Source organism: Myripristis murdjan, chromosome 8 (assembly GCF_902150065.1).
Source record: "Myripristis murdjan chromosome 8, fMyrMur1.1, whole genome shotgun sequence".
In the NCBI taxonomy this organism is placed as follows: domain Eukaryota; kingdom Metazoa; phylum Chordata; class Actinopteri; order Holocentriformes; family Holocentridae; genus Myripristis; species Myripristis murdjan.
The window spans coordinates 31,903,530-31,931,029 of record NC_043987.1 but is presented as its reverse complement, the minus strand read 5'-3'; the positions used below and the strand labels follow the sequence as shown (position 1 = coordinate 31,931,029).

General features: G+C 43.2%; 1 protein-coding gene across 1 annotated transcript in view; it reads right to left on the bottom strand.

Moving 5' to 3' along the window:
• The window catches only part of stx1b (syntaxin 1B), a 100,124-nt gene that overhangs the window by 20,488 nt on the left and 52,136 nt on the right, over positions 1–27,500 (bottom strand). The window contains exons 2-4 of the mRNA XM_030058170.1: positions 24,773–24,847; positions 18,467–18,566; positions 6,279–6,353 (exon numbers count right to left, since the gene is read on the bottom strand). Coding sequence (XP_029914030.1) covers positions 6,279–6,353; positions 18,467–18,566; positions 24,773–24,847 — 250 coding nt within the window. The remainder of the gene's footprint in view (positions 1–6,278; positions 6,354–18,466; positions 18,567–24,772; positions 24,848–27,500) is intronic.

Sequence of the window (27,500 nt, the reverse complement as noted above, 5' to 3'; positions counted from 1 at the left end):
GTGAGTCAGAGTGTGTCGAGGTGAGTCCAGGTAAGTCGAGGTGTGTCAGAGTGTGTCGAGGTGTGTCGAGGTGTGTTGGAGTGTATCAGAGTGTGTCAGAGTGTGTCGAGGTGAGTCCAGGTAAGTCGAGGTGTGTCAGAGTGTGTCGAGGTGTGTCGAGGTGTGTTGGAGTGTATCAGAGTGTGTCAGAGTGTGTCAGAGTGTGTCGAGGTGTATCAGAGTGTGTCGAGGTGTGTTGAGGTGTGTCAGAGTTTGTTGAGGTGTGTCAGAGTGTGTCGAGGTGAGTCAGAGTGTGTCGAGGTGAGTCCAGGTAAGTCGAGGTGTGTCAGAGTGTGTCGAGGTGTGTCGAGGTGTGTTGGAGTGTATCAGAGTGTATCAGAGTGTGTCAGAGTGTGTCGAGGTGTATCAGAGTGTGTCGAGGTGTGTTGAGGTGTGTCAGAGTTTGTTGAGGTGTGTCAGAGTGTGTCGAGGTGAGTCAGAGTGTGTCGAGGTGAGTCGAGGTGTATCAGAGTGTGTCGAGTTGTGTCAGAGTGGGTCGAGGTGTGTCGAGGTGTATCAGAGTGTGTCGAGGTGTGTCAGAGTGTGTCGAGGTGTGTCAGAGTGTGTCGAGGTGTGTCGAGGTGTGTCAGAGTGTGTCGAGGTGTGTCGAGGTGTGTCGAGGTAAGTCGAGGTAAGTCGAGGTGTGTCGAGGTGTATCAGAGTGTGTCAGAGTGTGTCAGAGTGTGTCGAGGTGTGTCGAGGTGTGTCGAGGTAAGTCGAGGTGTGTCAGAGTGTGTCGAGGTGTGTCGAGGTGTGTCATAGTGTGTCAGAGTGTGTCGAGGTGTGTCAGAGTGTGTCAGAGTGTGTCGAGGTTTGTCGAGGTGTGTCAGAGTGTGTCGAGGTGTGTCAGAGTGTGTCGAGGTGTGTCGAGGTGTGTCAGAGTGTGTCGAGGTGTGTCGAGGTAAGTCGAGGTGTGTCAGAGTGTGTCGAGGTGTGTCAGAGTGTGTCAGAGTGTGTCGAGGTGTGTCAGAGTGTGTCGAGGTGTGTCGAGGTGTGTCAGAGTGTGTCGAGGTGTGTCGAGGTGTGTCAGAGTGTGTCGAGGTGTGTCAGAGTGTGTCGAGGTGTATCAGAGTGTGTCAGAGTGTGTCAGAGTGTGTCGAGGTGTGTCGAGGTGTGTCGAGGTAAGTCGAGGTGTGTCAGAGTGTGTCGAGGTGTGTCGAGGTGTGTCATAGTGTGTCAGAGTGTGTCGAGGTGTGTCAGAGTGTGTCAGAGTGTGTCGAGGTTTGTCGAGGTGTGTCAGAGTGTGTCGAGGTGTGTCAGAGTGTGTCGAGGTGTGTCGAGGTGTGTCAGAGTGTGTCGAGGTGTGTCGAGGTAAGTCGAGGTGTGTCAGAGTGTGTCGAGGTGTGTCAGAGTGTGTCAGAGTGTGTCGAGGTGTGTCAGAGTGTGTCGAGGTGTGTCGAGGTGTGTCAGAGTGTGTCGAGGTGTGTCGAGGTGTGTCAGAGTGTGTCGAGGTGTGTCAGAGTGTGTCGAGGTGTGTCAGAGTGTGTCGAGGTGTGTCGAGGTGTGTCGAGGTGTGTCGAGGTGTGTCAGAGTGTGTCGAGGTGTGTCGAGGTGTGTCAGAGTGTGTCGAGGTGTGTTGGAGTGTATCAGAGTGTGTCAGAGTGTGTCGAGGTGTGTCGAGGTGTGTCGAGGTGTGTCAGAGTGTGTCGAGGTGTGTCGAGGTGTGTCGAGGTGTGTCAGAGTGTGTCGAGGTGTGTCAGAGTGTGTCGAGGTGTGTCGAGGTGTGTCAGAGTGTGTCGAGGTGTGTCGAGGTGTGTCGAGGTGTGTCGAGGTGTATCAGAGTGTGTCAGAGTGTGTCGAGGTGTGTCGAGGTGTGTCAGAGTGTGTCGAGGTGTGTCGAGGTGTATCAGAGTGTGTCGAGGTAAGTTGAGGTGTGTCGAGGTGTGTCAGAGTGTGTCGAGGTGTGTCAGAGTGTGTTGAGTTGGTCTGTTGTTTCAAGGTGTATTAAAGGGGCACTTCACCCAAACCTTCACATTAAATTCTTTTACTCCTCTGTGATCCAGTGGAGACTGGAGGAAGACTGGGGAACTAATTTTTCTATTTTTCATCTGAAAAATGACAAAAAGTGTCCGGTGCTTTGATTGGCATTCACAAACCCAAGTATTCTTGCTAAAAGTCCACATGATCCTCTGTGTAAATAAAACAGCTTCAGAGCTGCTCTAAGGTTGGTTTCTTTCACTTTGACAGAGCCAGGCTAACGACTCCTATAGACGTCAAGTCTTTATGCTAAGCTAACACGAAACGCTACCCATAGGAACTGTACCAGTGGACGTACAGAGGTGGAAATGGTGTCCAACATCTGGTCTCAGTCTCGGGAGGACACCATGTTGGACCAGTGAGGGCCTTAGAAACGAGAACATTTTAAAACCAGTCCTCCATGTGACTGGGAGCCGGTGCAATGAGGCTACAACTGATGAGACAGTTTTTTTTTTCTGTTTTTTTCTGGCAAACTAAATCTAAATTCTGGCAGCTGCTTTTTACCCCAAACCTGCCTGCTTAAATAAAGGTTAAATAAAAAAACACAATAAAATAAAATAAAATAAAAAGATGAGCTTTTCCAAACCTTAACCAAGTACTTTTGGTGGCTAAAGCTAATAAAGGTATCAGGATCAGAATCAGACAAACTGTATTGATCCCTGAGGGGAAATCAGGTCAAGAAATCAAGAAGAATTAAAATATAAGCCTAAGTGAAATGATAAGAAATAGAAAAAGAAATAAGAAGTACAAAAATATGTGCATTAGAAATAAAAAAAAAAAGAATGTGAATTATGTATAAATGTGAGTTAATTCTGCAAAATGTTACAACAATAAATACAGAAATAAGAAATTGAGCTTAACAGCAATAAATGCAGAAATGTCGCGGCTAGCCCAGGTGTTTGGGACAGGTATGCCAATAACCGTCGACTAGACGAACGCCTGCCTGTGATTGGTCGGTTTAAGGACTCTAGGTCACATTAAGGGTTGTTTGTTAGACGTGTTCGTTCTGTTTAATGGTTTTTAAAAAGGCATCATGTCTCGTTTTAAGGGTTTATTTAAGGACTTTTGTCACTTGAGGTTTGTCACTTGAAGCTCGGGCAGGAGCAGCCGTCGGTGTGTGTGTGTGTGTGTGTGTGTGTGTGTGTGTCGTGCAGACGCTCAGATGTTTGGAAAATGACTTTTTAAGAACGCCGAGCAGCCGCCGGCGCTGTGGGCGGGGCCTGTCTGCTCCCATGAGCCCCTGCAGGACGGAGAGTGACGAATCTACAGTACGACACTGACAGCCTCACTGGGGCTGTTCTTGGTAGACTGCAGTGTGTGTGTGTGTGTGTGTGTGTGTGTGTGTGTGTGTGTGTGTGTCTGACAGAGACACAGGACAATAACACACAGGCCTTGTGGGGATTCCAATTATAGCTTTATCTCCACCATCACTGCTATTCTCAGACTGCATATGTACTGTGTGTGTGTGTGTGTGTGTGTGTGTGTGTGCACTTGTGGCTTCTGTGCGAGTAGGTGTGTGCTTATGTGTGTGTCTATACATGCATGTCAGTGTGTGTGTGTGTGTGTGTGTGTGTGTGTGTCCACCCTTGTTGTGTATGCTCTATGCTCATATGTGGTTGTGGTGTGTGTGCATGCGCCCGTGGCCTTTATGCGTGTGTGCACGAGCCTGTGTGTGTGTGTGTGTGTGTGTGTGTGTCTCCTGGATAGGCCAACCCCTGGCTGTTCACATTAAAGCAGTGATGTCCTTGAACTCTCAGCGTGAACCAGCACTGCTGCACCGAGTGTGTGTGTGTGTGTGTGTGTGTGTGTGTGTGTGTAAGAAAGAAAGAGAGAGAGAGATAGCTAGACAGAAACTCCTCCCCTTCAAATAGCTTTAGGCTCGTTGTGATGTGTGTATCTGCATATGCATCTATAGGTGTGTTTCTATGTACGTGCGTGTGTGTGTGTGTGTGTGTGTGTGTGTGTGTGTGTGTGACACCAGTATCCACTGTGTGACTCTGTCCCTGCGATTACAGAGATACAGCTTGACAAATCACTAGCGCCGCTGTAAAATATTCTGTTTTCCGCGGTGAAGGTCGGCGTGTGTTTTCCAGCTCGCGGCGTCTCGAGGTTTCGGCCGTCACGCTGCGCTCGCCGTGGCTCCGCCCCCCCCGGCCCAAACCCACATTTGATCTTGCAGTTTTTTGTCATTGAGCAAAGATGAAAAAAAAAAAAAAAACAACATTGACAGAACTGAGGAGAACTGTCCACAGAGGACGAGCCGACAGTCGGACAAGTTTGATAATTTAATTATAAAGTCTCCTCCCGTCGCGGCTTCGTTTGGGCGAGAATAAACAGTTTGGACGCCGTAAACGAAACCAGGTGCACAGATTTGACCAAACCTGTGTGTTTACTGAGCGGATTCTCATGTTTAACGGAGTCTGACGGCGTCCCTGAAGGAAACACACTCCCTGAAAAACGTTACCGATGCTGTTTTGCCTCTTCGGGTCCATGTCGTCAGCAGGAAGCGTTTCAGCGAGGGAGAAAACAGCGGCGGCGGCAAACCTCAAACCTCAGACCTCAGGTGTCGGTGTCGCTCCCTCGCCATCCAAGAGCGAGGCCTTCGTCTTCTTTCTGGACTTTAAACTCCTTACGTTTTCAAAAAAAGGCTCGTCACTTTAGTTTGAATGCATTTAAGAGGAGTTATCGATCACTTTGCCCTCCCAGCATCGAGACCGACTTCACACTGAGAGACGAAACAGACGAGAGAGAGAAACTCGACCGCGGAGAAACGGCGTCCAGCGACTGAGGCGGAGAGCCAGCCGACAGATTCAGACAAAAAGGCTTTTAATTTCATACTTTGAGTTCATTCCAGAGCTTTTTCACTTGAACTTGAGTAACTTGAGTAAAGGATGTGTTTCTTTATCCACCTCTGCAACGGACCAGAGGCCTGGACCTGCAGCTGGATTTCGGCTTAGCGACGTAACTTCAGGTTAACCCTGCTGGGTTTTCTGTACCATAAAGGTGGTTTACTTTTTATCGGGGTACATTGCCATGGTAACATACACTGAACACCTAACCTGCTCCGGAGCAGGTGAAGTTCAGGATAAGAGCTCAGCAGGTAGAAAAGCCCCACCTGCTGACCAATCAGCTCTCTTGGAAAATGGCCTGCCCATTGGATGAGACAGAGTGAAGAAGTAAAGCCTCACATGTTGTACAACATGTACGTGTACATTTGCTACAAATATAAGATACAGTAAGCGTACTGAGCACTTTGAAGTATGTTTTTATACGATACTATTTTTTATTTGCTCCCTCGTTCTTTTTGCTCCACTGGGCTGCATCTGAAATAATAATAAGGCTGACATCACATGCCATAACCACAAACTCCATAAACACATTAATTTACTGAACACACAAATGTTACTATAAGTAATATTATAATCCCACTAATTTACACATTGAAACAGTCTGTGATTTTTTCCCAGCATTCCTTGCGGCTGCAGCTGTGTTGCTTTTTGCCTGGATGATGGATTTATATTCCTCGTATTTATTTCAGATTACTGTCTGCTTCTCCGTTGTAAAGTATGCGGCTCGGGTGGATTTTTCCATGTCTGTGATTGGTCGCATGCAGCAAACTCAGCCCTTTTTATGTGAGGGTTAGGGTTAGACACACAGATCTAGATTGGAAAACTCTGGGTTCAGTTAGCAAGTTGATAACCAGTTTTATGGTACCGAAAATCCGGATTGCGGATGTCTGGTTAAGTGAAGCCAGATAACTAAGAGAAACCACGGGGATGTTAATCCAGCTGCAGGGACACGGCCCAGAATGCACCGCTGCATGGACACGCTGTGCTTGGAGTTGGAAGCCACGTCATGATTTTCTTTACGGCGTGGAGAGAGCTGTTCTGCCTTCACACACGTCAGGCGGTTCGTAGCTCCTGCTGTCAAAGCGGCTTGAGAGAACAGCGTTTGAGCCGTCGCCATGGTGACGGAGCACCGTTCACCTCCGACGCTTCCTTAAGAGCGGCGATCCGGTCGACTGTTGCAGCGCAGAAGCTGATTTCCTCCAGCTGGGAGACTCAGTCCTCTTTTGTTTTTTTTTTCACAAGGTTTGGTTTCCTTGATCACCGAGTTATCCTGACTTCTTAAAAAGTGAAACGGGATGAAATCGCTAATTTTCAGGCAAAATCAGAAAAAACAAATATGGAGGACAAGTTATTATATTTTAAAAAAAGTAGACCTAGTGGTGCAGCTCTGGTTGGTGTGTTTTCAGACTTTACCTTTTAATTTTGAGCGAACTTTATTGGCTGTCTTCTTGATGTCAGCTGTAAGGTCCTCCAACTCCTGCTTGGTCTCTGCAGGGAGAGAGAGAGAGAGAGAGAGGGAGAGAGAGAGAGAGAGATGTGAAAAACTCAAAGAAATAAGAAACACCTATTTTAACAAATTCAAAGATTTCAAAGAGAGAAATGAGCTCTCCAAACTACACACACACACACACACACACACACACACACACACACACACACACACACACACACACACACACACACAAATACATGCATAGGATATACTGTAAATATGAAGTTAGTACACACATATAGAAATGCTTGTGAAAATATTAGATAATATCAATATTGCATAATGAAATCTATTTTATTTATTTACTTATTAATTACTTATTATAATTATTTGTATTATTTTATATATATCATCACTGTTTTGTTACCTGTTTGTCCAAAATGCTTTGGCATCATTGTAACACAGTCATGCCAATAAAGCTTATTGAATTGAACTGAACTGAATTGAAAAATTGAGAGAGAGAAAAAGAAGTGATGAAGCTCAGGGCACATCATGTTTAGTGTTTTACTGTAAACACCGCTGGGCCTTTAAACGGGACACATTTTAAAAAAGGCCTTTTGTTTTTCATGAGTCAATTTCAGTGAATTAATCTGCTGAATCTATAAATCAGCATGTTTAGTCTGTGAGGTGAAATTTGAAATTGAACGCATCGTCATTTGTCTCTGAGCATTTTCAGGATCAGGAAACTGAGAGTCTACAGGGAAGATGATGGAGTTTCCCTAACTCTGTTCTGTTCTCACATTTTCTGTGACCTGAGTGAGAGTCATAGCATGATTATAAAAAACGTGAATTATGGTTCAGAATAGGAGTTTTTCATACAACTAACTTTATTTGTAAAGCGTGGGAAAAGAGAAAAAATGTGCTGTACATTTGATTTGAATTTGGTAACATATACAGTATGTAGTCCATATGTGCAGGTATAAGTGTATGTATGTTTTTCTTTATTTTTGTTTATCTGTTGTTGTTTTGTTTATCTGGTTCCTCACTATGCAATGCTGTTTGTCATGTTTAGTGTCTTATAAGCCCATGCAGGTTGGGCACCTTGAGTGCACGACACTTAATAAATAAAAATTCAATTCAATTCAATTCGTAGCGATTCTGCTTTTAATAATTTTATTGTTTCCAGGAGCAAAACGAACAGATGAGACAAACCAAAGCGATAATCGGAGTAAAATCTCAGACTGTGAGGGACGATGATGACATCTGGACAGATGTTGGCGGTCAACATGAAGATTAACGTCTGATGTTTCACCAGGTGAGCTGCTGCTGACGGCTTCACCTTCAGTCACTCAGAAACCACATTTTTTTTCATGCCAGGGCGAGAGAGGCAGGTGAGAGAGAGAGAGAGAGAGAGAGAGAGGGAGAGAGAGAGAAGAGAGAGAGAGAGAGAGAGGCGTGGTGTGTCTTTGATGTGTGTGAAGCTCAGAGCCTCTCTGTGTTTTAATATCAACTCAGCCATGTTGTAGCAAGGGAGAGAGCAATGTGTGTGTGTGTGTGTGTGTGTGTGTGTGTGTGTGTGTGGCTCAGCTGCAGTGCTGGGTCAGATTTACGACTGCTGCAGTGCCATTCAGCCACCGGAAAAACCCACTCAGCCCTCTGTGTCTCTCTCTCTCTCTCTCCCTCTCTCTCTCTCTCTCCATCTCTGACTCACCCTCATTTCCCTCCACTCATCCTCCTGCCTCCCTCTGTTTTTTGCCTTTTTCCTATCTCCTCCCATCTTTTTCTGCATCCTTCCTCTCTTTCTTCTTCCTCGTCTGTAATATTTCCATCCCTCTCCATGCCTCCATCTTTCCTTTCCTTTCCTTTCCTTTCCTTTCCTCTCTCTCTCTCTCTCTCTCCGTCTTCAGGTCAGTTTCAGGTTGCTCCCTCCATTACCAGCCTCTTATCTCCCCTCGTCATAAAAAAATAGCCGTCCTGTTTTATTTCCCTCCACATTAACCGCCTCGGGCCGTCAGGAGTCACATTAAAAATTCATCATATTCTCTTTTTTTTTTTTTTTTTTTTTTTTTGTAGGCGGATGTTGGCAAATCTCTTTTAATCTTCATTCGCACGGCACGCCGGCTGTGAACACATCACACTTCAGATGTGTTCAAGTGCATGTTGCTCGCCTCGTGGAGCAAGAAAGAAAAAAGAAAGAAAGAAAGAAAGAAAGAGGGGCGTCAAACTCGCAACCTGCCAGCAGCCGGACAAAATTAAAAATGAAATCAGACGGAGGAGACGACCCGAGCGACGCGGCCACGCCCCCTTTTTGGAACGCTTTTTATTTTATTTTGTTGATTTATTAATGCTTTTATTCTTGTAGTTGTAGTGATTAAGTCGTATTTGATTTTTTGTTTTGCTTGTTTTGTTTCTTCTTTTCCTCTCGACTGTGTTTTGCATCTTTTGTTTTCCTGTTTTAACCTCAAATCTTGATTTAACTGTCTTCTCGCTCTGCTTTCTGGTGTTTCTGCTTTTGCTGTGTCTGTCAAAGCTGCTTCTTATTATTTTTATGGTTCATATTAAAAAGCTGCTGTCACAGGTTGACCAGAGGCTCAGTGACTGTCAGCCCGGGACGTCATTTCAACAGGTGCTGCACGTGTTGTGGTGAAAAAAAAAAAAAAAAAAAAAAAAATCATCCTAAATTTATAGTTAAACCTGCAACATGTAACAGTTTAGACATTAAAATAGCAAACAGTTAAAATAACAGAATATTTAGGATTTGTTGCTTTAAGCTGTCGCTCTGTGTTCACGTCTAAACATAGGCGGGACATAGGAGGGGGGACAAGACCCCTCCATCCATAAAGTTGTCCCCCCCAGAAAAAACATTGTTAACACTAATAAATAATTTTCAATAATATAGTAATATTCAATGAAAGCACAATGCAATCGGTGCTAATTATAAATGTAAAACAGTGTGTTTTATAGTGTTAAAAACCCTAACCCTAAAGTTATTTTTTCATGTCCCCTCCAGGAATGACTCTCTGAAATTTTGCTGTTTATTGGCAGGGGGCGTGGCCAGAGAGGAGGCAGACAGCTACAGCAGCAGCAGGAAGAGAAGAGACACGATGATGTCACAGCAGGACAGATGACATCATCAGGATGATTGACAGGTGCTGCAGTCAAATCGACATTTGTGTCGGGTTTCATAATTCATAAAAAGAGTATTTAATTCAGATGATTCACTGCTGAGTTTCATCATAAGACACACACACACACACACACACACACACACACACACTGCACATCCCAGCGAGCCCTGCTGCTTCTTTGATTGGTGGAACATCTCCATTAACCAATTAGCACTAACAAGGCTCTTAATGAACGATGGAAATCTGGATAATTCCACCTGATGTCGACACACACTCACACACTCACACACACATACACACACACACACACACACACACAGAAACACACACGCATGCATGCAAACACACACACACACACAGAAACACACACGCATGCATGCAAACACATGCACACACACACGCACACGGATATTTAATGCGGGGTGATTCAATGGGAGAAAGCAGACTGCACAGGAGTGTGTGTGTGTGTGTGTGTGTGTGTGTGTGTGTGTGTGTGTGTGTGTGTGTGTGTGTGTGCACACATGCGTAGCTGAGCTGTACTGTGTGCCAGTCAGTGTATCAGCAGCCCGGCGCTGAGTGTGTGTTTCATTCCTCTTATTGATTAGCAGCGTCAGCTCGGCTCGTTCACATCAGCAACAACAACAACAACAACAACAACAACAACAACAACAACAACAACATCAACAACAACAACAACAACAACAACACAACACAACACTGAATACACACAACACAAATGTACACAGAACACACCTGAATTTGACACAAAAATACTTCATCCATTCATATTTTGGAGTACATGTGTACTACAATACTAGTTGTGCTGCTAACTCGTACTGCTACTGCAAACAGAAACTACAGGAACAGTAGTACCATGCAGTACTGGCATAAGAGTAGTACTACAACCATATACTGCTGGAGCTAATACTACAGATACTAGTACTACTATTCCTGCTACTATCACTAGTAGTACTACTACTTATGGTTATTGAATCTTATGATACAGTAATACTGCTACTACAACCTTTACTACTACACGTTATTATGACAGAGCCTAGTAGAGAGTGAGAAAGAGAGAGAGAGAGAGAGAGAGAGAGAGAGAGAGAGAGAGAGAGAGAGAGAGAGAGAGAGAGAGAGAGAGAGTTTAGTTTGGTATTTAGTTATTCTCTCTGTATGTCTGTGTGTTTATTTAATTATAACCACAATGTTCACTTTTTGTGTCTGTTTCCAATTTGCCAATAAAGCCAATCTGAACTGAGAGAGAGAGAGAGAGAGAGAGAGAGAGAGAGAGAGAGAGAGAGAGAGAGAGAGAGCGAGAGCGAGCGAGCAGCAGAAACAGGAAGTGTGTGTGCGGCTGCGTCGAGCTCCTGATTGGCTCGTGGTTTTGGACGGGGAACTACAGCTGTGGCCCCGCCCCTCACTACGCTTCCCATGATGCATTATTCAGGCAGCTACAGTGGAATGCTGGTTGCCGGGCAGCGCCGCGGCAACCAGGCAGCGCCACGGCAACCAGGCTGACCTAGAATCCGACAGAGGAGGAGGAGGAGGAGCCGAGGACCAGCTGTTAAAATGATGTTTTCACTCTTTTACTAAATTTTGTGTTTTGACAGCGGAGCGCTCCTGTCGGATCAGTGACTGGTGTCTCATCTCACCTCACGTCAGATTATTTAATCTGACTTCCTCTCCCTCTATTTCCCTTCACCTCACGCAATCTAGTCAGATTTAATCTCTTGTCATCTCACTTTGATTTCATTTCACGTCGCGAGCTCTGATCTCTTCTCTCCTCTTTTCCCTCTCATCTCGTTTCACGTCTCTCTGTCATCTCGTTTCGTTTAATCTCATCTCAGCTGATTTCTCTGCGTCGAATCACACTCGCCTTGATTTCGTCTCTTCTCTTCTCTTCTCTCGCCCGTTTATCTCACCTCATTTTTTCCCCCTCCTCCCCTCTTTGCTGCTCATGAGGAATAATCTCTAATCTCGTGTCCTGTGTGCACCGTGCTTTCACTCTCTTTATTAGCATACGGAGCATATTGACTCCGTACACACACACACACACACACACACACACACACAGAAACACACATCTAACACACAAAGACACAGCCGACATCACTCACATGTGTGCAGCGGTTAACTCTCTCCACTGAGGTTAACCAGCCATCATGCAGTTTAACTTTAGCTTCCTGTGGGCAAGGCCTTCGCTTCAGCATGCAGAGCAACACAGGAGAGAGAGAGAGGGAGAGAGAGAGAGAGAGAGAGAGAGCGAGAGAGAGAGAGAGAGAGGGAAGAAACTAAAGAGGTAGAGCAGGATGCAAGGTCAGAAGGAAAGATGGAGGCAAGAGAGAGAAGAGAGAGAGAGAGAGGGGTGAGGGGGAAAAAAGAAAAGATGGTGGAAGGAGAGGGGGGGAGAGGAGGAGAAGAAAAAAAAAAACAAGAACAAACAATCAACGATCGGCATGCAACAAGAGAACATGACAGAAAAAAACATCGACATGCAGAGAAACCGACAAATCAAAGTCATGACGCAGCAGCATGCAAAGCTGGCACACACACACACACACACACACACACACACACACACACACACACGGCGTCATGTGAGGGGGGTAGAGAGCTGCAGGTTCAGGGTGAGGGAAGCTGTCTAAATATTTCACTTTAGGATTAGACGTGTCAGAGGCTGAGCGTCAGCAGTCGTCCCGCTGCTGAACTGAAGTCGGTGTGTGTGTGTGTGTGTGTGTTTTCTCAGCTCGTCTTATCAGACGCCGAGCGCCTGCCTGCAGCCTCCAGCTGGAGTGTGACGGAGGTCGGCCCGCCGCCGCCGCCGCCGACTCACTGACAAACTGCACCGTCGATTTCTCGTCCAAACAGACAAACAGGATTTTCTTCTATTTTTTCTTTTTGCATATTAACATTCACTGTGTTTCCTGGATAAATCTGTGCAGAAACTGAATGTGCAGGATAAGTCTGTGCAGGAATATTTCTTACTTCTACATACTGGAGACACTTTTGTAATATTGCAATATATAAAGGTCCATGTTAACGTGTCATTCATGCTGGGCGGTGAGCAGCAGGCTGGAGGTTTTTAGGGCAGTTCAGGCTGTTTTTTCTGTTTTTTGCCTCATGCTCATGCAGCTGGTGACAAACAGCTTGGAATAGGAAACGGTGTGGGATCCACAGTAACTGGGTGCTGAACTGACATCATTTTAACAGTGATAGGATTGTTACTGTGGATTCAAGTTGGAAATGAGCATGAAAAAAAAAAAAAAAAAAACACAAAGGTGCACTGCCCTTCCTAAGTATTCATTTTAATAGTTTATTTAAAAAAAAAAAAAAAAAAATCTGTGGTTGTATGTGTTCACCTGTTTGAGGACTGTGTAGCCTCAAACAGGATGATAATAATATTAATAAAAAAAAAAAAAAAAAAAAAAAAAAAAATCGACCACTGGATGAGATAACCCTTTTTGGTTCCAGTGCAGTTTCACTTGTTTCAGGATTTTTTCTGGAAACAAGGTAAGAAAAGGCAGATCAGAAGGAAGCAAACTGATCAGCGCTGTGGAAACAAGTGGGATTATCACATTATCGTCTCAGTGGAAGTGTTTAAAGGCTGAAAACAATGTTGATGTTTTTGTACTGAAGCTGCCACGAGCTGATATTGTGTGTTAATATTCAATATCTTCACATTTTCCCACTTTCACACCGACACAGCAGGAGTGTATTCAGTGTAAAAGCCTCTGCAGCAGCAGTTAGACCATCATGAGACGCTGAAGCACTCCACTGTAAGCAGACTGATGAAATTATTTCAGTGTTTTCGCTGTTTAAAAGCCCGAGTGACCTGCCACACCTGTTCGGCGGCGGCTGAATCTCTGGGAAACATTCCTGCCTGTAAACGAAGAACTCATTTACAAAATCACACTGAATAATTAAACGAATACAGTTAATAAAACATGCAAAGAAAATACAGTTTGACGGCAGGTTTGCCATGTAGCTGTGGTCAGCATATCTCCTCTCTGATCAGAGGCCAACATCTGCACTCTGCAGCGCTGTACGCATGTACGCATGACAGATTCCCTGCAGGGCTGATTAATATTAAAAATGCTGTTTTATTCTCTTATCAGGGCGCAGTGACTCCAACACATCCACTCCCTGCTCTCCTGCACTGCAGAGTGTAAATATAAACTCTTGTATCTACTGTAGGTGAAGTCTTAAACTCCAGATTTAGGCGTGAAGCGGCGCCAGCAGTCGCTCTGTGTGACAGTTTGTCTCCGAGGATCAGGCTCATGGTTATGAAACGCAGTGACTAGACACTCGGTGGTGTGACGGTGAGGTCAGAGCTGGCATTTAGCTGCACAAGACTCTGAGGAAAAGGCTCAGCTCTCGTCTTAAAGGTAACCAGACCCCGGTTTTGTCTCAGTGTGCACGTTCGGCCTTCGCTCCACTCGGCTGCAGCGGCCGGAGGAGCACAGCAGGTCCAGAAATCACTCAAAGACTAAAAGCAGGAATACTGTAAACATTCAGACTTGAGATATTACCTCTTTTAACCTTAAATGTGATACTAACTGGCTGATCACCTTCAAACTAGACTGGTGCTTGCCCCCCCTCTATCAGGAGGTCAGAGGTCAGCTCTCCTGAATGGCCAAAAATCTACATCTTAATAAGTTTTAAGTATAAGCAATAAGTATTCAGTCTTGTCTTTACTGTTAATTTTTTTTTTCTCTTCAAACAAGGTAAAAAAAAATCTCCCAGTAGGATGCCATGAATTTTCAATTTTTCAAGAATTTTTTCTTGCCTCATTCGGCCTGTCCAAACCAGGCCGAATGAGGCAGATCAGCCACTAGGATCAAGAAAATGACTCTCGATTTAACCCTTTATAGGGCACTCATTGAAATACTTTGAAATTCAAAAAACAATCCTAGACTGTTATTAGAGAGCATGACAGGACTTTATTACTTCTATAAAATTTTTCTAAAATTTTCATTTTGTAGTAGAAAATCAAAGCCACTGAGATTGGTCAAATGCCACAATCATGTGACCTGGGATGTAGAGCGATGTTTGCTGATTGGCTGGGTGAAGACCAAATGATTATTGAACTAACTGAAACAGAGGATGGGCCTGATGTGTAAAATTTCTGAAATTACCAAAAATAGTCACTTGCCATATATATATATATATATATATATATATATATATATATATTTTTTTTTTTTTTTTTACCTTGTTTGATGAGAAACAAGATTTTAACACAGAAGATGAGACTAAATGACTTGTTAAGATGGAGATTTCTTGCAGTGTAGAGTCTGTTTAATTATTTAATTCTGCATTGTATTGTATATTGTACTGTAAATTCTGTATTGATCAGATTCCACTCTTTCTTTTATTTTTATTTTTTTTTGTGGACCTTTAGCATCTTGCTCAAGGACACTTCAACAGGGTGGATGCATGCCAATATGGTGCCTGAGATTTTTCTTCTCGCTCGTTTGACTGTCCATCACAGTAACGGCCATGCATTCAGCTCGCAATCGTAAGACGCTACTGGTAATCTTTCTGACTGCTAGCAATAGCTTTTTAACAAGCTAACGTACACGTAACATCAGCTTACATGCCCTAACTGTCCTCGAGAAACCCGAAGGAGCTCCTCAGACTGCAACCATGAGGGGAACCAACAACGTGCCTTGAGGAACTCCTTTAAGATGCGGTGACCAGATTTTTGGGAGCGTTTGAGATTTGCAGGCAAATACAAAACACAGCAGGCATATTCCAGAATCTGAGAGAAATGATATGCCCTCTTAAAGGCTTGTGAAAGGCAATTAAAAGCAGCTCAGATGCAACTCGTACACATTTAAACACAAGAAATCTGACATCAAAGATCACTAATCTGACAATTTAATATATAATTTTCTTACTATTTACTTTTGTTGTAAATTTTTTAAAATATGTTTTGCTAATTTTCAGGTGATTTCTTGCCTTTTTTTTTTTTTTACTCATTTCTGATCAATTTCTGGTTTGTTTCATAAGATTTTTTTTTTTTTTTTTAAATATTAACAATAAAATCTAAAATATATAAAATATTTTCAGCAAAATGTCAGGTATTTTTAATTTTAATGTAATTGTTCCCCCTATTTTTTTTTTTCGAAATGTTGTGGTAATTTTTTTTTGCTCATTTGCTAATAATATATTTATTTTTTATAATATGTTTTTGAAAGAAGTGAAGTGTCTGATGTCAATCCAGTGGCCAGTTACAAACAAACAGGAAACCTTTTCTCTTCCTATCACACAAGCACGTCCCCGTCTTCTGTCTGGAGAAGGGGGATCCAGGGACACTTTCGGGGGTAAGTCTAGCTGAGGACAAAGAATCAAATCTGGGGACTGTCCCCTGAAAATGAGGACGTTTTCAGGGGACAGTCTACTTTAAGGGCCCATGAACCCAGATGATGAAAGTCTAAGAGCCTTTAACATGCAGGGCTCCTTCAGGGAACCATTTAAGGAAAATATTTGTGTAATGAGCACCTCCCATGTTCTGATTGGCTCATTCTGGATCTTAGGAGGAGCCGCTCTCTGAACCCACAGTTTTTACAGTGCACTATTAGCATTTATGACAGCACAGACTGAGCTTTAGGCTTTAGCGTTAGCGTTGACTCATTATTGCTGAGTCACTGTGTGTCCGGGTCATGGCGAACTGAGTGGAACATGCAAGTCTCTCCTCTCCCTGCGCCTCACCGACATTTTTTTTTTTTTTTTTTACGAGAGAATCTGTCAGATCCACTCGGCCCGAACTGACTGATGCAGCAGTTTGGTGGAAGTTTGCCAAGCAGCTCATCAGGGGCTGAGAGCGAGTCGCTGTTGTCATCGCCGAGCGCTAACAGGATTGGATTTCACTCCGATTGCTGCCGAGAGGTTCAGGGTCGCGTTACTGATGTATCTGTTTACAGAAAATATTGAATGCTTCGTATGTGTGTTTGCAGAGTGATGTGTGTCGTCTGCTGTGTGCTGTATGTCTTCAGCTGTCTAATGCAATGTGCTGATGATCGCTCGCTGCACCCCCTGATACAGCTGTAACCTTGAACGCCTCGCGCACACACACACACACACACACACGCACACGCTGTAAGTAAAAGTGGATAGTCTGATGAAGTAGATTTGTGTCTAAATTTAGGTTACTGTGACACAGTTAACTGTCTTTATCCCTGCAGCTCTTCGGGCTCTGAGTCTCTACTCCAAATCCCAGCCAGTTTGAGAAGTTCAGCTCAGTTTTTGAGAGGAGTCGCCTCAGTTAACCTGAGAGCGCTGAGCTGCTTTTTGGCTTTGCTGCCGAACTCGCCGCCCAGCATGTTAATTTAACAAAGCAAGCGCTGGTAAGTTGCAGCTACTGAGCACAACCCACGGATCTGACAGGCTCTGAAGGCTGACTGCTGAACACTGTTGATGGAACTGATCCAGAACAGTTAAACTATCCTAACAGTTAGATTAACAGTCAGATTACAGATTATGCAAAGCAGTCAGCGGTCAGAACCTATTAGAACATGGTTTCCTTATGTGACACTCTTTTCCATTACATGGTATCGGCGTTATTTTAGTGAAAAATGATGGACCTACTGCCTGTTCTGGGAAACTTACTGCACAGTGCTGGAGTTTACGTGACAACACTGAAGGCAACACTTATTATTTTTCTATTTCAGGCTCTAAATGTAACCTGGCAAAGGAAGACAAGCAACATCTCGGACTCAGTTCGGGTTTGGGTTCAGATTGGGATCGGACAAAAAGCTGAAACATAATAAAAAGTGACGTGAAAAATGTTTTAGACTGCTGATTGGTCAGAGAAAATTCGAAGAGCGAAGCCCCGCCGGTCTCTACTTACAACCAGCAAATACAAAATGTGACACTTGAGAAATTTGTCACAGTTGATAATCATTCCATGTGAAAAAAAATGGTCTTGTTGATTAACAAATTTCCCCCTGTGGGACAAATAAAGTATGATGATTGATTGATTGATTTAAAAAAAAAAAAAAATAATAATAAGACGCTCGTGTGAGGCTCTGCTGGAGAAGAAAGTTAAAACGAGTCAAGACGTCGACGGGGCTTCGCTGAGAGGGAACACTGTGAGCCGTGGAAAACAGAATAAGCGAGTAAAAAATAAGTAAAAAAGCGAGTAGATTTGAGGAAAGTAGAGCCGACACCATGTGATGGAAAAAAAAAACACCATGTGAGTTCTGTTTGTCCATATTTTCGCTATAAATATGTTTTTTAGAGTTGTTTTGTGAACGCAGGAGGAAGAAAGAGGCAAGAAATGTGACATCTGTGTTCTACAGGCAGCCTATATACACCCATATGATATAAACATCCATACTGCTTTAACATTATATTTGAATCGCACCACTTTGCATCTCTTTGCCGGCGTTGAAAGATGAGATTTAAATAATTGAATGCTCGTTAATACTAATAAATTAATAATACTAGTTCAGCAATGTAATGCACAAACATGATGTCTTTTCATAGCAGAATCCATGAAGTCAAAAAGTCAGCCTGGGGGTCCAGAGCAGGAAAAAGCTTGGAGATGTGTGGATTTGTGAATCAGAGAGGCTAATTAACAAACTGATGTTGTTATTGTATCATCTAATCACAAAAGGAGTCAGATGAGTTATGAATCATGATGAAATGATAGCTTCCCAGTCAGAAATCACACAGATGTTGTCCAGCTCTGCTCGCTGAGGCTGTCAGATCAGAGCCCCAAACGGCTGAGGTCCTCCAATATGGCCGCCGGGGGTGGGTTCAGTCAGGTGGAAGATGCAGTCTGCTGTCACTGTCTGTTGTTTGTTTCTTCACAAACGCAGAGACAAAGCCCCGCACTCTCACTGTGGGCAGTGTGTGTCTGCAAAATGATTTTTTTTTTTTTTATTTCATGTTCATTTAGTTTCTATCTTTGCTGAGCGTCGCTGTCGGGTTCCTGCACTGCACTTCCCAGAGTTTCAGCAGGTGGCGCTCTTTTCTGTGTGTGTGTGTGTGTGTGTGTGTGTGTGTGTGTGTGCGTACACAGGGCAGGGCCTTACTTTCGTCAGGGTTGGGTGCGGCCAGGATGGCGCTGTGCTGCTTCTTGACCTGCTCCACATCCTCCGACAGCTTTTCTATACAGCCTCTGATCTCCTCGACCTGAATGTGAAAAACATTAAAAATACGTTCAAATATCACAACAATAAACAAAAAAATAACAACAAAACAGCAGCAACACGCCTCGATGCACAGCCCCACATCTCCTCCACCTAACAACAGAAAACATTTAGATATTAGCATTAAAATTACATCATTGAAGAGCAATAACACCATATTAATCTCCATATTATTACCCCAAACCTCCTCAACCGAATAATCTAAAAAAAAAAAAAAAAAAAAAAAATACAATAAATTAAAACAATGGGCCTTTTTAACCTTCACTAATCCAGGGAAAGAACAAGATTACATAATAACACAGTCATATCAGCCACTTCATACATCAGATCATTTTAGATAAGATGGGCTTTATTGATGCAGGGAAGCTGGTTCATTACAGCGGTGGAGGACAGGAAAGGAAAAGTGTGTTATATGATAATGAGGGTGTGTGTGAAGGTGTTAAACTGAGCAGAATTCACAGCTCAGTCAGTTTCTGTGAGAATAAACCAGCGAACGCCTCGGATCCGGTTTGTGAGGCCTGAACCTGCAGCCTCTCCGCCGACACGCGGCTTTTTGTTTTGCGAAAATCGCGTCCAAATGAGCTTCACGTCTTGGCGGCGCTCACAGTTACCGAGCAGAAACTGTGGCCACGTTCCTGGAGAAAAAAAAAAAAAAAAAAAAAAAAAAAAACATCTGCAGGGTCCACAGAGTCCAAACTCTAATGGAGCCACTCTGTTTTTTTTTTTTTTTTTTTTTTTGTGTAATCAGAGCAGCTAATCTGAGCTGGTTTTGTTTTCTGACTAAACTCAATCTAGTGCCTACCAGCTGCCTGACGTTTGACCTCTCTGAGAGGAAGGTGTCAATAAAGGATCCTTATCACTGTTCGTATTCACAAATCAAGACAAAAAAAACAAACAAAAAAAAAAAACATTTAGTCTCATATTCAGTGTTTTTCTTAAAAAAAAAAAAAAAACTCCAGTGGGATGAGATAATCCCACTTGTTTCCAGTGCAGTTTCACTTGTTTCAGGGAACTTCAAGTATAAATGTGTTGAATCGAGGCAGAATGAGGCAGATCAGCCACTGGGATCAAGACAATGAGGCTTGATTCAAGAAACTTCTGGAAACAAGATGATTAGCGTTGGAAACAAGTGGGATTATCTAATCCCGCTGGCAGATTTTTTACCCTGTTTGAAGAAAAACAAGATTTGCCACCATTTAGTACTTTAAAATGTTAGTTTTACTAGATCAGTGTTGTATCCGACACTGGACTGTGAAGCTCGAGATAACACGGCTGTCGTGTCGCCGGTTCTGGACGTTGTTGTTGTTGTTGTTGTTGTTGTTGTTGTTGTTGTTGTTGTTGTTGTTTTGGGTTTGGCGTTGGGTCGCTGACATTAACCCTTTGTGTGCCTCCACAGAGCCGCAGCTTCTCTCTGGGCGGTTTGCAGCGTCACAGACTGACGGAGGACAGACGACAGAGCGAGCTCAGCATCGAACCGTCGAGTCAGATCTTTACAGGCTGACGGCGTCTTCCCACCTCAGCTGATACGATAACCGTGTACAGCGGTCCCTCGTTTATCGCGGGGGTTACGTTCTAAAAATAACCAGCAATAGGCAAAATCCGCGAAGTAGTCAGCTTTATTTTTTACAATTATTCTAGATGTTTTAAGGCTGTAAAACCCCTCACTACACACTTTATACACTTTTCTCAGACAGGCATTAACATTCTCTCACTTTTCTCTCTTGTTTAAACTCTCAAAGTTCAAACCTTCGTAGAAAAAGAAGTCCAGTATTATAGAATGAAAGCATTCTGTACTGTACAGGAGACACGGCACGGAGGAGACTGATTGACGATGGTCTACAGTCCCTTAGCCAATCAGGACGCAGAACACAATGTGCTGTTGAAAAAAAAAAATTTTTAAAAAAAGCATGCAATTGCACAAAAAAAAATCCGCGAAACTGCGAGGCCGCGAAAGGTGAACCGCGTTATAGCGAGGGACGACTGTAATATGCACAAATATCAGAATATCTTAATAAAACTTTGTGTTTATCGTCTCACACAGGTGTAGTTGAACTTTAAAGTTACAAAAAAACGTCTGGAAGTTGAGCGAGTGACTGTCCAGTAATCAGATGCAGGGTCTGTATTTGGCCTCCAGCAGTCACAGAAGTACTATTGACTCTAAAGGTGAATGATACTGAGAAAAATACTAACATTCTGTAGTTTTACTGTAATACTGGTGGCAGTAGTGGTGGTAAAAGTGGGAGTCTTGTTGCCATAGTTGTCGTAGCATTCGATTGTCTGATTATAAATAAAGTTTTGATTGAAGTAGTAGTGCTGCAGTAGTGTTGTGTGTGTGTGTGTGTGTGTGTGTGTGTGTGTTACCACGGCAGGTGTTTGTACTTTGTGATGCAGATAATGGATCAGTTTTGGAGCCTCTGCCCTCAGGTGGAGATTAACACGGGACCTGCGCCAAGTGGGTGTGTGTGTGGGTGTGGGTGTGTGGGTGTGTGTGTGTGTATGTGTAGGTGTGTGTGGGTGGGTGTGTGGCGTGGGAGAGCAGTGACCTCACAGCCCACAGTGGAAGGTGGATTATCCTCCTCAGCCATCACAAATCGACTGTCAGGACCACCGACTGGGCTGCACACACACACACACACACACACACACACACACACACACACACACCGTTTCTCATGACTCTAGACTTCTGCTAAGTGACTGACACCCTGATCTGTCGTTTTTTGCAACGCGGGGATTTTTTTCTTCTCGGCCCTCGTGTAACTTCACTTTCATTTTTATTTCTCGTTTTATTCTCCGTGTTTCGCTGAATTCACCTGCTGTGGTTTTTAAATCAGCTCTGAAACAAGATTTCTTTTCCTTCCTGTGAAGAGAGAAAGCAGATAAGCTCCCGTGGGTTTGTCCTGGCTGTCTGTCCGAATGTGTTTTTTTCCCATCAGCCCGTGCGGTTATGTAACCGTCTACCTGTCAGTGCGGCTCTCCGTCCACCTGCTCCGCTGCCCGGCCGCCCGTCAATCAATAATCAATAGCAGCGCTCCACGGCGTAAGCAGATTACAGCTCATTAGAAGCTCCGATCGATGTTTCTCATAACGTATTAATCAGCCAAACATCAGAAAATTACATTTAATTAAACAGAACGTCGGCGGCTGTGCAGATTATGTGTCTTATTGCATGTAATGATCCAATTACAATAAGAAACAGCCACAATGAGCCTGTGAAGCCGCTTTCTGAGCAGCCAAGTGCTTCATAATTAATCAATCAGTGAGGCAAAACACTTCATCTGAAGGGTACTGAGATTTATTACAGGCAGATTATAATCTGATTAGAAGCTTTTTTTTTTTTTATTATTTCAAATGTGATTGTTGGAGAGAAACTTCAGAAAATTAGTGAGGAGGGAGAGAAGGAGAGGGATGAAGAAAACGAAGGAGGGAGGAGAAGTTAGTGGATTAGCACGTGCACACACACACACACACACACACACACACACACACAGCATCTGCCTGCCGTTGTGCCTTATTTTCGGTCTGATGTGATTCGAGGTGAGATTCCGCCTGCAGATCTCACACAGACTGACACAGATTATAATCTAATAATCCCTCACACTTCGCACCTGGTGGGACGCCCCGCTGTGTTGACACGCACACATTATTCGGGCGCTGAGCCGATGCTGATGCGACGATGGAGACGTGCATCAGAACGGAGACGACGGTCACTTTGTGAAATGTAAAAATCTTTTTGAAAAGTGGAACAAGTGAAACTGTTGCTCCCCAGCAGAGTCACAACATAATATAATAATAACATATGATACACACTCAGTGTCCACTTTATCAGGTCCAAAGTTTCCTCTCCTGCTGCCTATTAATGCTCAGCTTGTCTTGTTGTCACGGTAACAGAGGTGTTCACTCACTTCTGTGTTTGGCATTGAGCTCATAGTTAGTGCTGCTGTTGGACTGGACTGCACTTTATTGGGAGGTGTTTCCACTATTCTGTCCCCCCTCATTGTGTATGAATAGGAAGGACAAAAAATCAGAAACACCTCAATATAATGTAGTCCAGTAGCAGACCTCTGCAAACTACAACCTCAGTAATATACACAGAATTAAACTTCTATATTTTCTATATTTTCATAGATTAATAATATAATATTGATGATAATTACTTCAGTATAATACAATATGTAATATATAGGAACTCAAGGGGTAGGATCCTATAAGTTTTTAATTTCTTCCTACTCCCTTCTGAAGATGTGCTGGCCAGGTAGGTACTTTTCTTCTGTTGCTCTGTTGTTGCATTGTCTGTTGTCCTTTATACTACATGTTCAAAATAAATAAATAAAATAAAATAAAATAAACTGACACATTCTCCATAATGTCAACACAAACTGAACATGATAAACTTGCTGCATCAGTCTGTACAGCTGCACCTGTGAAAGTGGACACTGTGTGTACATGTGGAGGCTGCTGATCAATACAGTGACTCAGCGATTCCTTCACAAGCTGCACAGATTTCTGGTTTTCAAAATTCTCTGTCAAGCCCACAAAAAAAAAAAAAAAAAAAAAAAAAAAAAAACTAACTCCCCACCTGTTGGATTTGGACGGACGAGGAAAAGATGATTTACGGAGAGGAGACGAGCGAAGCGCTGCAGTAAAAGTTACGCCGGTGATAGAGGAGCTGGCTCACTGCTGTATTTCTACAGTAAATCACAATCGGTGTCTTTTCACTTTCATCAGCTGGAGGACACGGCAGAGTGAGTGAGTGAGTGTGTGTGTGTGTGTGTGTGTGGTTGTGTCTCTTGCATTTCACTCCACCTGTAAATTGCTGCTGTTAGTCCACTCACTCAATAGTTAACTCCTTTTGTATTGTTCATCCTTGTTGCATCTTTTTATTATTATTATTATTATTATTATTTTAGGCTGCATTCGGATGCTTTTCACGAGCTTTTTAAACCTTGATTTGATTTATTTCAAAAACTTGGGCAGCCATAAATGAAGTATAAAAAAAAGAAGAACAAAAAAGAAAATGACCAATAAATATTACTGGAAAATTAAAAGAACACTGTTTATTAATATTGTAAATACACAGAATTCTTCAAACTACATTAGATAAAGATAAGACAATTACCACAAATTTAATTCTAAAATGTGAAAAATAAAAATAAAATAATAATTTTTTTTTTTTTTTTTAAATTAAATCAATAAAATAAAACCTCAAAAAAAAGGTCCTGGGTTTTAAGGGGTTTCTATATACACTAACTAAATAAAATTAAATAACTAAATAAAACTGACACTAACCTGCTGGTTTATTTTTATGTCTTCACTTTTTAATGATGTGTTTTTCTCTGTGCTGCTATGGCACCTTGTATCCCTTATATCACACCAAATTTACATCAAATCAACAGATTACGTTTGAAAAAAATAATTTATTTTAAAAATTATTTTGTTTTATTTTGTTTGTTTATCTAGCTGAATCTGTGTCTCGTCACAGTTCAAATGGTGGAGTTCCAGTGGTTTATACTGGGTTTTTCCGCACCACACTGACTTGTAGCTACAAGGACTCCTATATGTGATCTGAAGTCATTTGAATCTGAAATAGATGAAAAAATAAGCAGAACAGACTAATCCACATAAGTATACTCTGTCTATCACTCACATTGGGCTCATCAGATGTTGCATGTTGTATTGATTGTATTTGAAATGTTTTCTGTAACAGTTTACTTGCATGAACTGAAGGCAGCTGTGTCATGAATTTGACCGAGTGAGTGATAATTTTTTTTATCAACAACATCGGCCTAAAAGCTTCATTTGCAACTGAAAAGGCTTACAGTACACACACGTGGGGGATTTCCATGTTTGGCTTTGGCATACAGGACCATAATAAAAACCAATATATGAAATTTATTAGAAACTGGCACATTTTCATATATGGACAAATCTAATATATACTGCAAGTACATGTGTCTCTTCCCATTGTTTTCAAATATGCACATGTCTAAGTTACACATGTACTGCATGTTCAGCAGACACTGACTACACACACGGTTGGGTTGTACACCGTCTGGCTATGGATGTCCCGTGCACAGCATTTCTCTGGGACACGGGCGTCAGATTTCCATATCCGTCTGTGTGTGTGTGTGTGTGTGTGTGTGTGTGTGTGTGTGTGTGTGTGTGTGTGTGTGTGTGTGCGCGCCTCACCTGTTCGAAGAACTCGTCCATGAAGTGGTCCCTGTCCACCTGCACCACCTCCTCATCGTCGTCGCTGTCCTTAGCCTGCAGACAGACAGACAGACAGAGAGCTGGTGGTTAGCATCAGTGTGACTTTATTGCGTTGTGGCCGCCCGTGAGAGAGCGGGAGTGGAACGGGGTCGACTTTAAAAACTCGCCCGGTCGACACCAAAGTCTTCTGGGAGCACAGAGGGAATGCAGCAGAGATGGGGACTTGAGTCATTGCAACTTGGACTCAAGTCGACTCGAGTCACTGTTTTAATGACTTGTGACTTGACTTGACAAAAAATAAAAAAACTTGAGACTTGACTTGGACTTGGAAGTTTAAGACTCGGGACTTGACTCGACTTGAGACACGATGACTTGAATGACTTGATTGTTGTTCATTTCATGTTTTCAGTTTGAATATAAAATATAAAATAAATATCTCTAGCCTGGAATATTACCCGGTATACGAGTGCACGCTGGGAATGGTGTTGTAATGATTGGATAACGACCCTGTCAATCAGTTACTAATATCTTATATTCTCTCTTTATTAAGACCAGATTCTGCAGGTAAGATTGTAATAATGTGACTTGACTTGGACTTGACTTGATCTATTACAGGACTTGACTTGACTTGACTTGCCCAAGAAAAAATTACTTGGGACTTACTTGAGACTTGAAGGTTAAGACTTGAGACTTACTTGAGACTTGCACATGGGTGACTTGATCCCATCTCTGGAATGCAGCTACAGCTCCGTTCACACTGGAGCTAAATCTGGTGTCACTCCTCATTTTAGAGCTTCACACTCCTGCAACACATTTAAGTGTTGCTGCATGTTTTGCTTGATCTAAATCTACTTTTACCCATTTTTTTTTCTTTTTTAAAATTTGATCTTGTGTAATCTAATAATCAATAACCGTTGCTGATTTCCTCTAATTCCATTTGAGCAGCATGAGGCCTTCTGTAGGAATCTGCAGTGACGTGAATGCATCATGGCTGACATGAGACGGTGGCATCGGCCCACAGATAAAATCAGCAGCACCGAGCTGCGGTTTGGCCTGCAGACGTGCAGACAGACACTGACATCAGCAACAGCCACGTCACATCTGACACCCGAGGAAAAATCCTCCCTGAAACACACCGAGGCCCTTCGCTCGGCCTTTCACTTCTCAGGGGCTGACGCTGAAACCCGGCAGCTGGTAAGCATCTCTCTTTCAGACCGATGAAATGTTATGTCCTATTAATAACTGTGTCCATTTTGGGGCTGTTTAGTTGCCTAAGAACAAAAATACACACATGCATTTAACACCAAAACACCAGAAACGCAAAGTAAATCTCCATGTTTCTAATACTCCTCTCCTTAAATTCACTGCAAACGTTCCACTCCTGAATATTCAGTTATTTAACTATAAATTCAAAACAGGTTACTATTTACTACCTGCCTGTGTTAAGCCCCGCCCCAGCTTCCTGTTTCAGCAGGTAACGCGTCACACAGAGGAAGTAAAGTGCCCTCAAAATGCTGCTTCACTGTGACCTTAAGTTGCACACATGCAGGTGGACACGGCTCTCAGTGCAGCATCACTGATAACAGCTTGTAATTCTATTTTTGTGTTTTGTCTTACACAGAATTTTTTTTTTTTTTGGGGGGGGGGGGGGGGGGGGGGGGATAAAGGAACAAGCGCCAGATAATCTGAGATCCCAGGGGCCGTTCCTCCTGCTCGGCGCTGAGGTTCACACGGCGACGGGGAGCCGGAGGAAGCTGTTATTCCTGGAGCCGAGATGAAACCAGATCCTGATGCTCCGACGCTGCGGCACAGTCACACGCTGTCCTTTCATTTGAGAGAGCGAGGAGGAAATACACACATCACCGAGACGGAGCTCATCTCAGTATATAGGCTTATGTTTGCACGCTTGAGGGTGTCAAAAGATCACACACACACACGCACACACACACACACACACACACATATGCACATATTCCTCTCACTCCCTTGTTGACTCATTAGGATATTTTCTTTGTGAAAATAAACAAAACCAGCGGTTAATATTTCATTGTCTGACAGTGCGTGTGTGTGTGTGTGTGTGTGTGTGTGTGTGCAGGCTGAGTCTCTGCAGGCTGGTGAAAGGCAAACAGCACTGCAGGCTCAATCCAGCAGCATCTCCTTCTTCTTTATTTTATTTTATTTTATTTTATTTTATTTTTTTCCGTATTAACTCTCGGCGCCTCACATCTGATCGTCGTCGTCTCGAAGCTGCCGAGCGGATTCGCTTCCCGCGGGCGGCGGCGGCTCGTCCTCCGCGCCGCACCCGTCGAGAGCGCCGCGAAAGCAAAATCGCCGAGAGCCAGCCGGTGCAGATCCACCGCCGCAGGAACGAGGCGAGCGCGCTCTGCTTTTCACGTGCAGCTATCTGGAGACCGGGCCTCACATCCTGCACCTATTATTAGCCGACATTATATATTGAACTGTGAGACGTTTACTTGATGCCTGACATTTAACCAGAGCAACGTATGAGTGCAAATAAGCTTCAATTGTTGGGTCATTATCGACAATACGACTGACAATAGAAAATTACCAGCAGCCTGAGTTTTAGCCGTGTTATGTATCTTCACTGTGCACGTGTGATCACTTTTCTCTTTTCCTGCAAAACTGGAAAACATCCTGTTGCTGTGGATGGGGAAAGCATTACACTTTTGTATTGTTTTTTTAATAT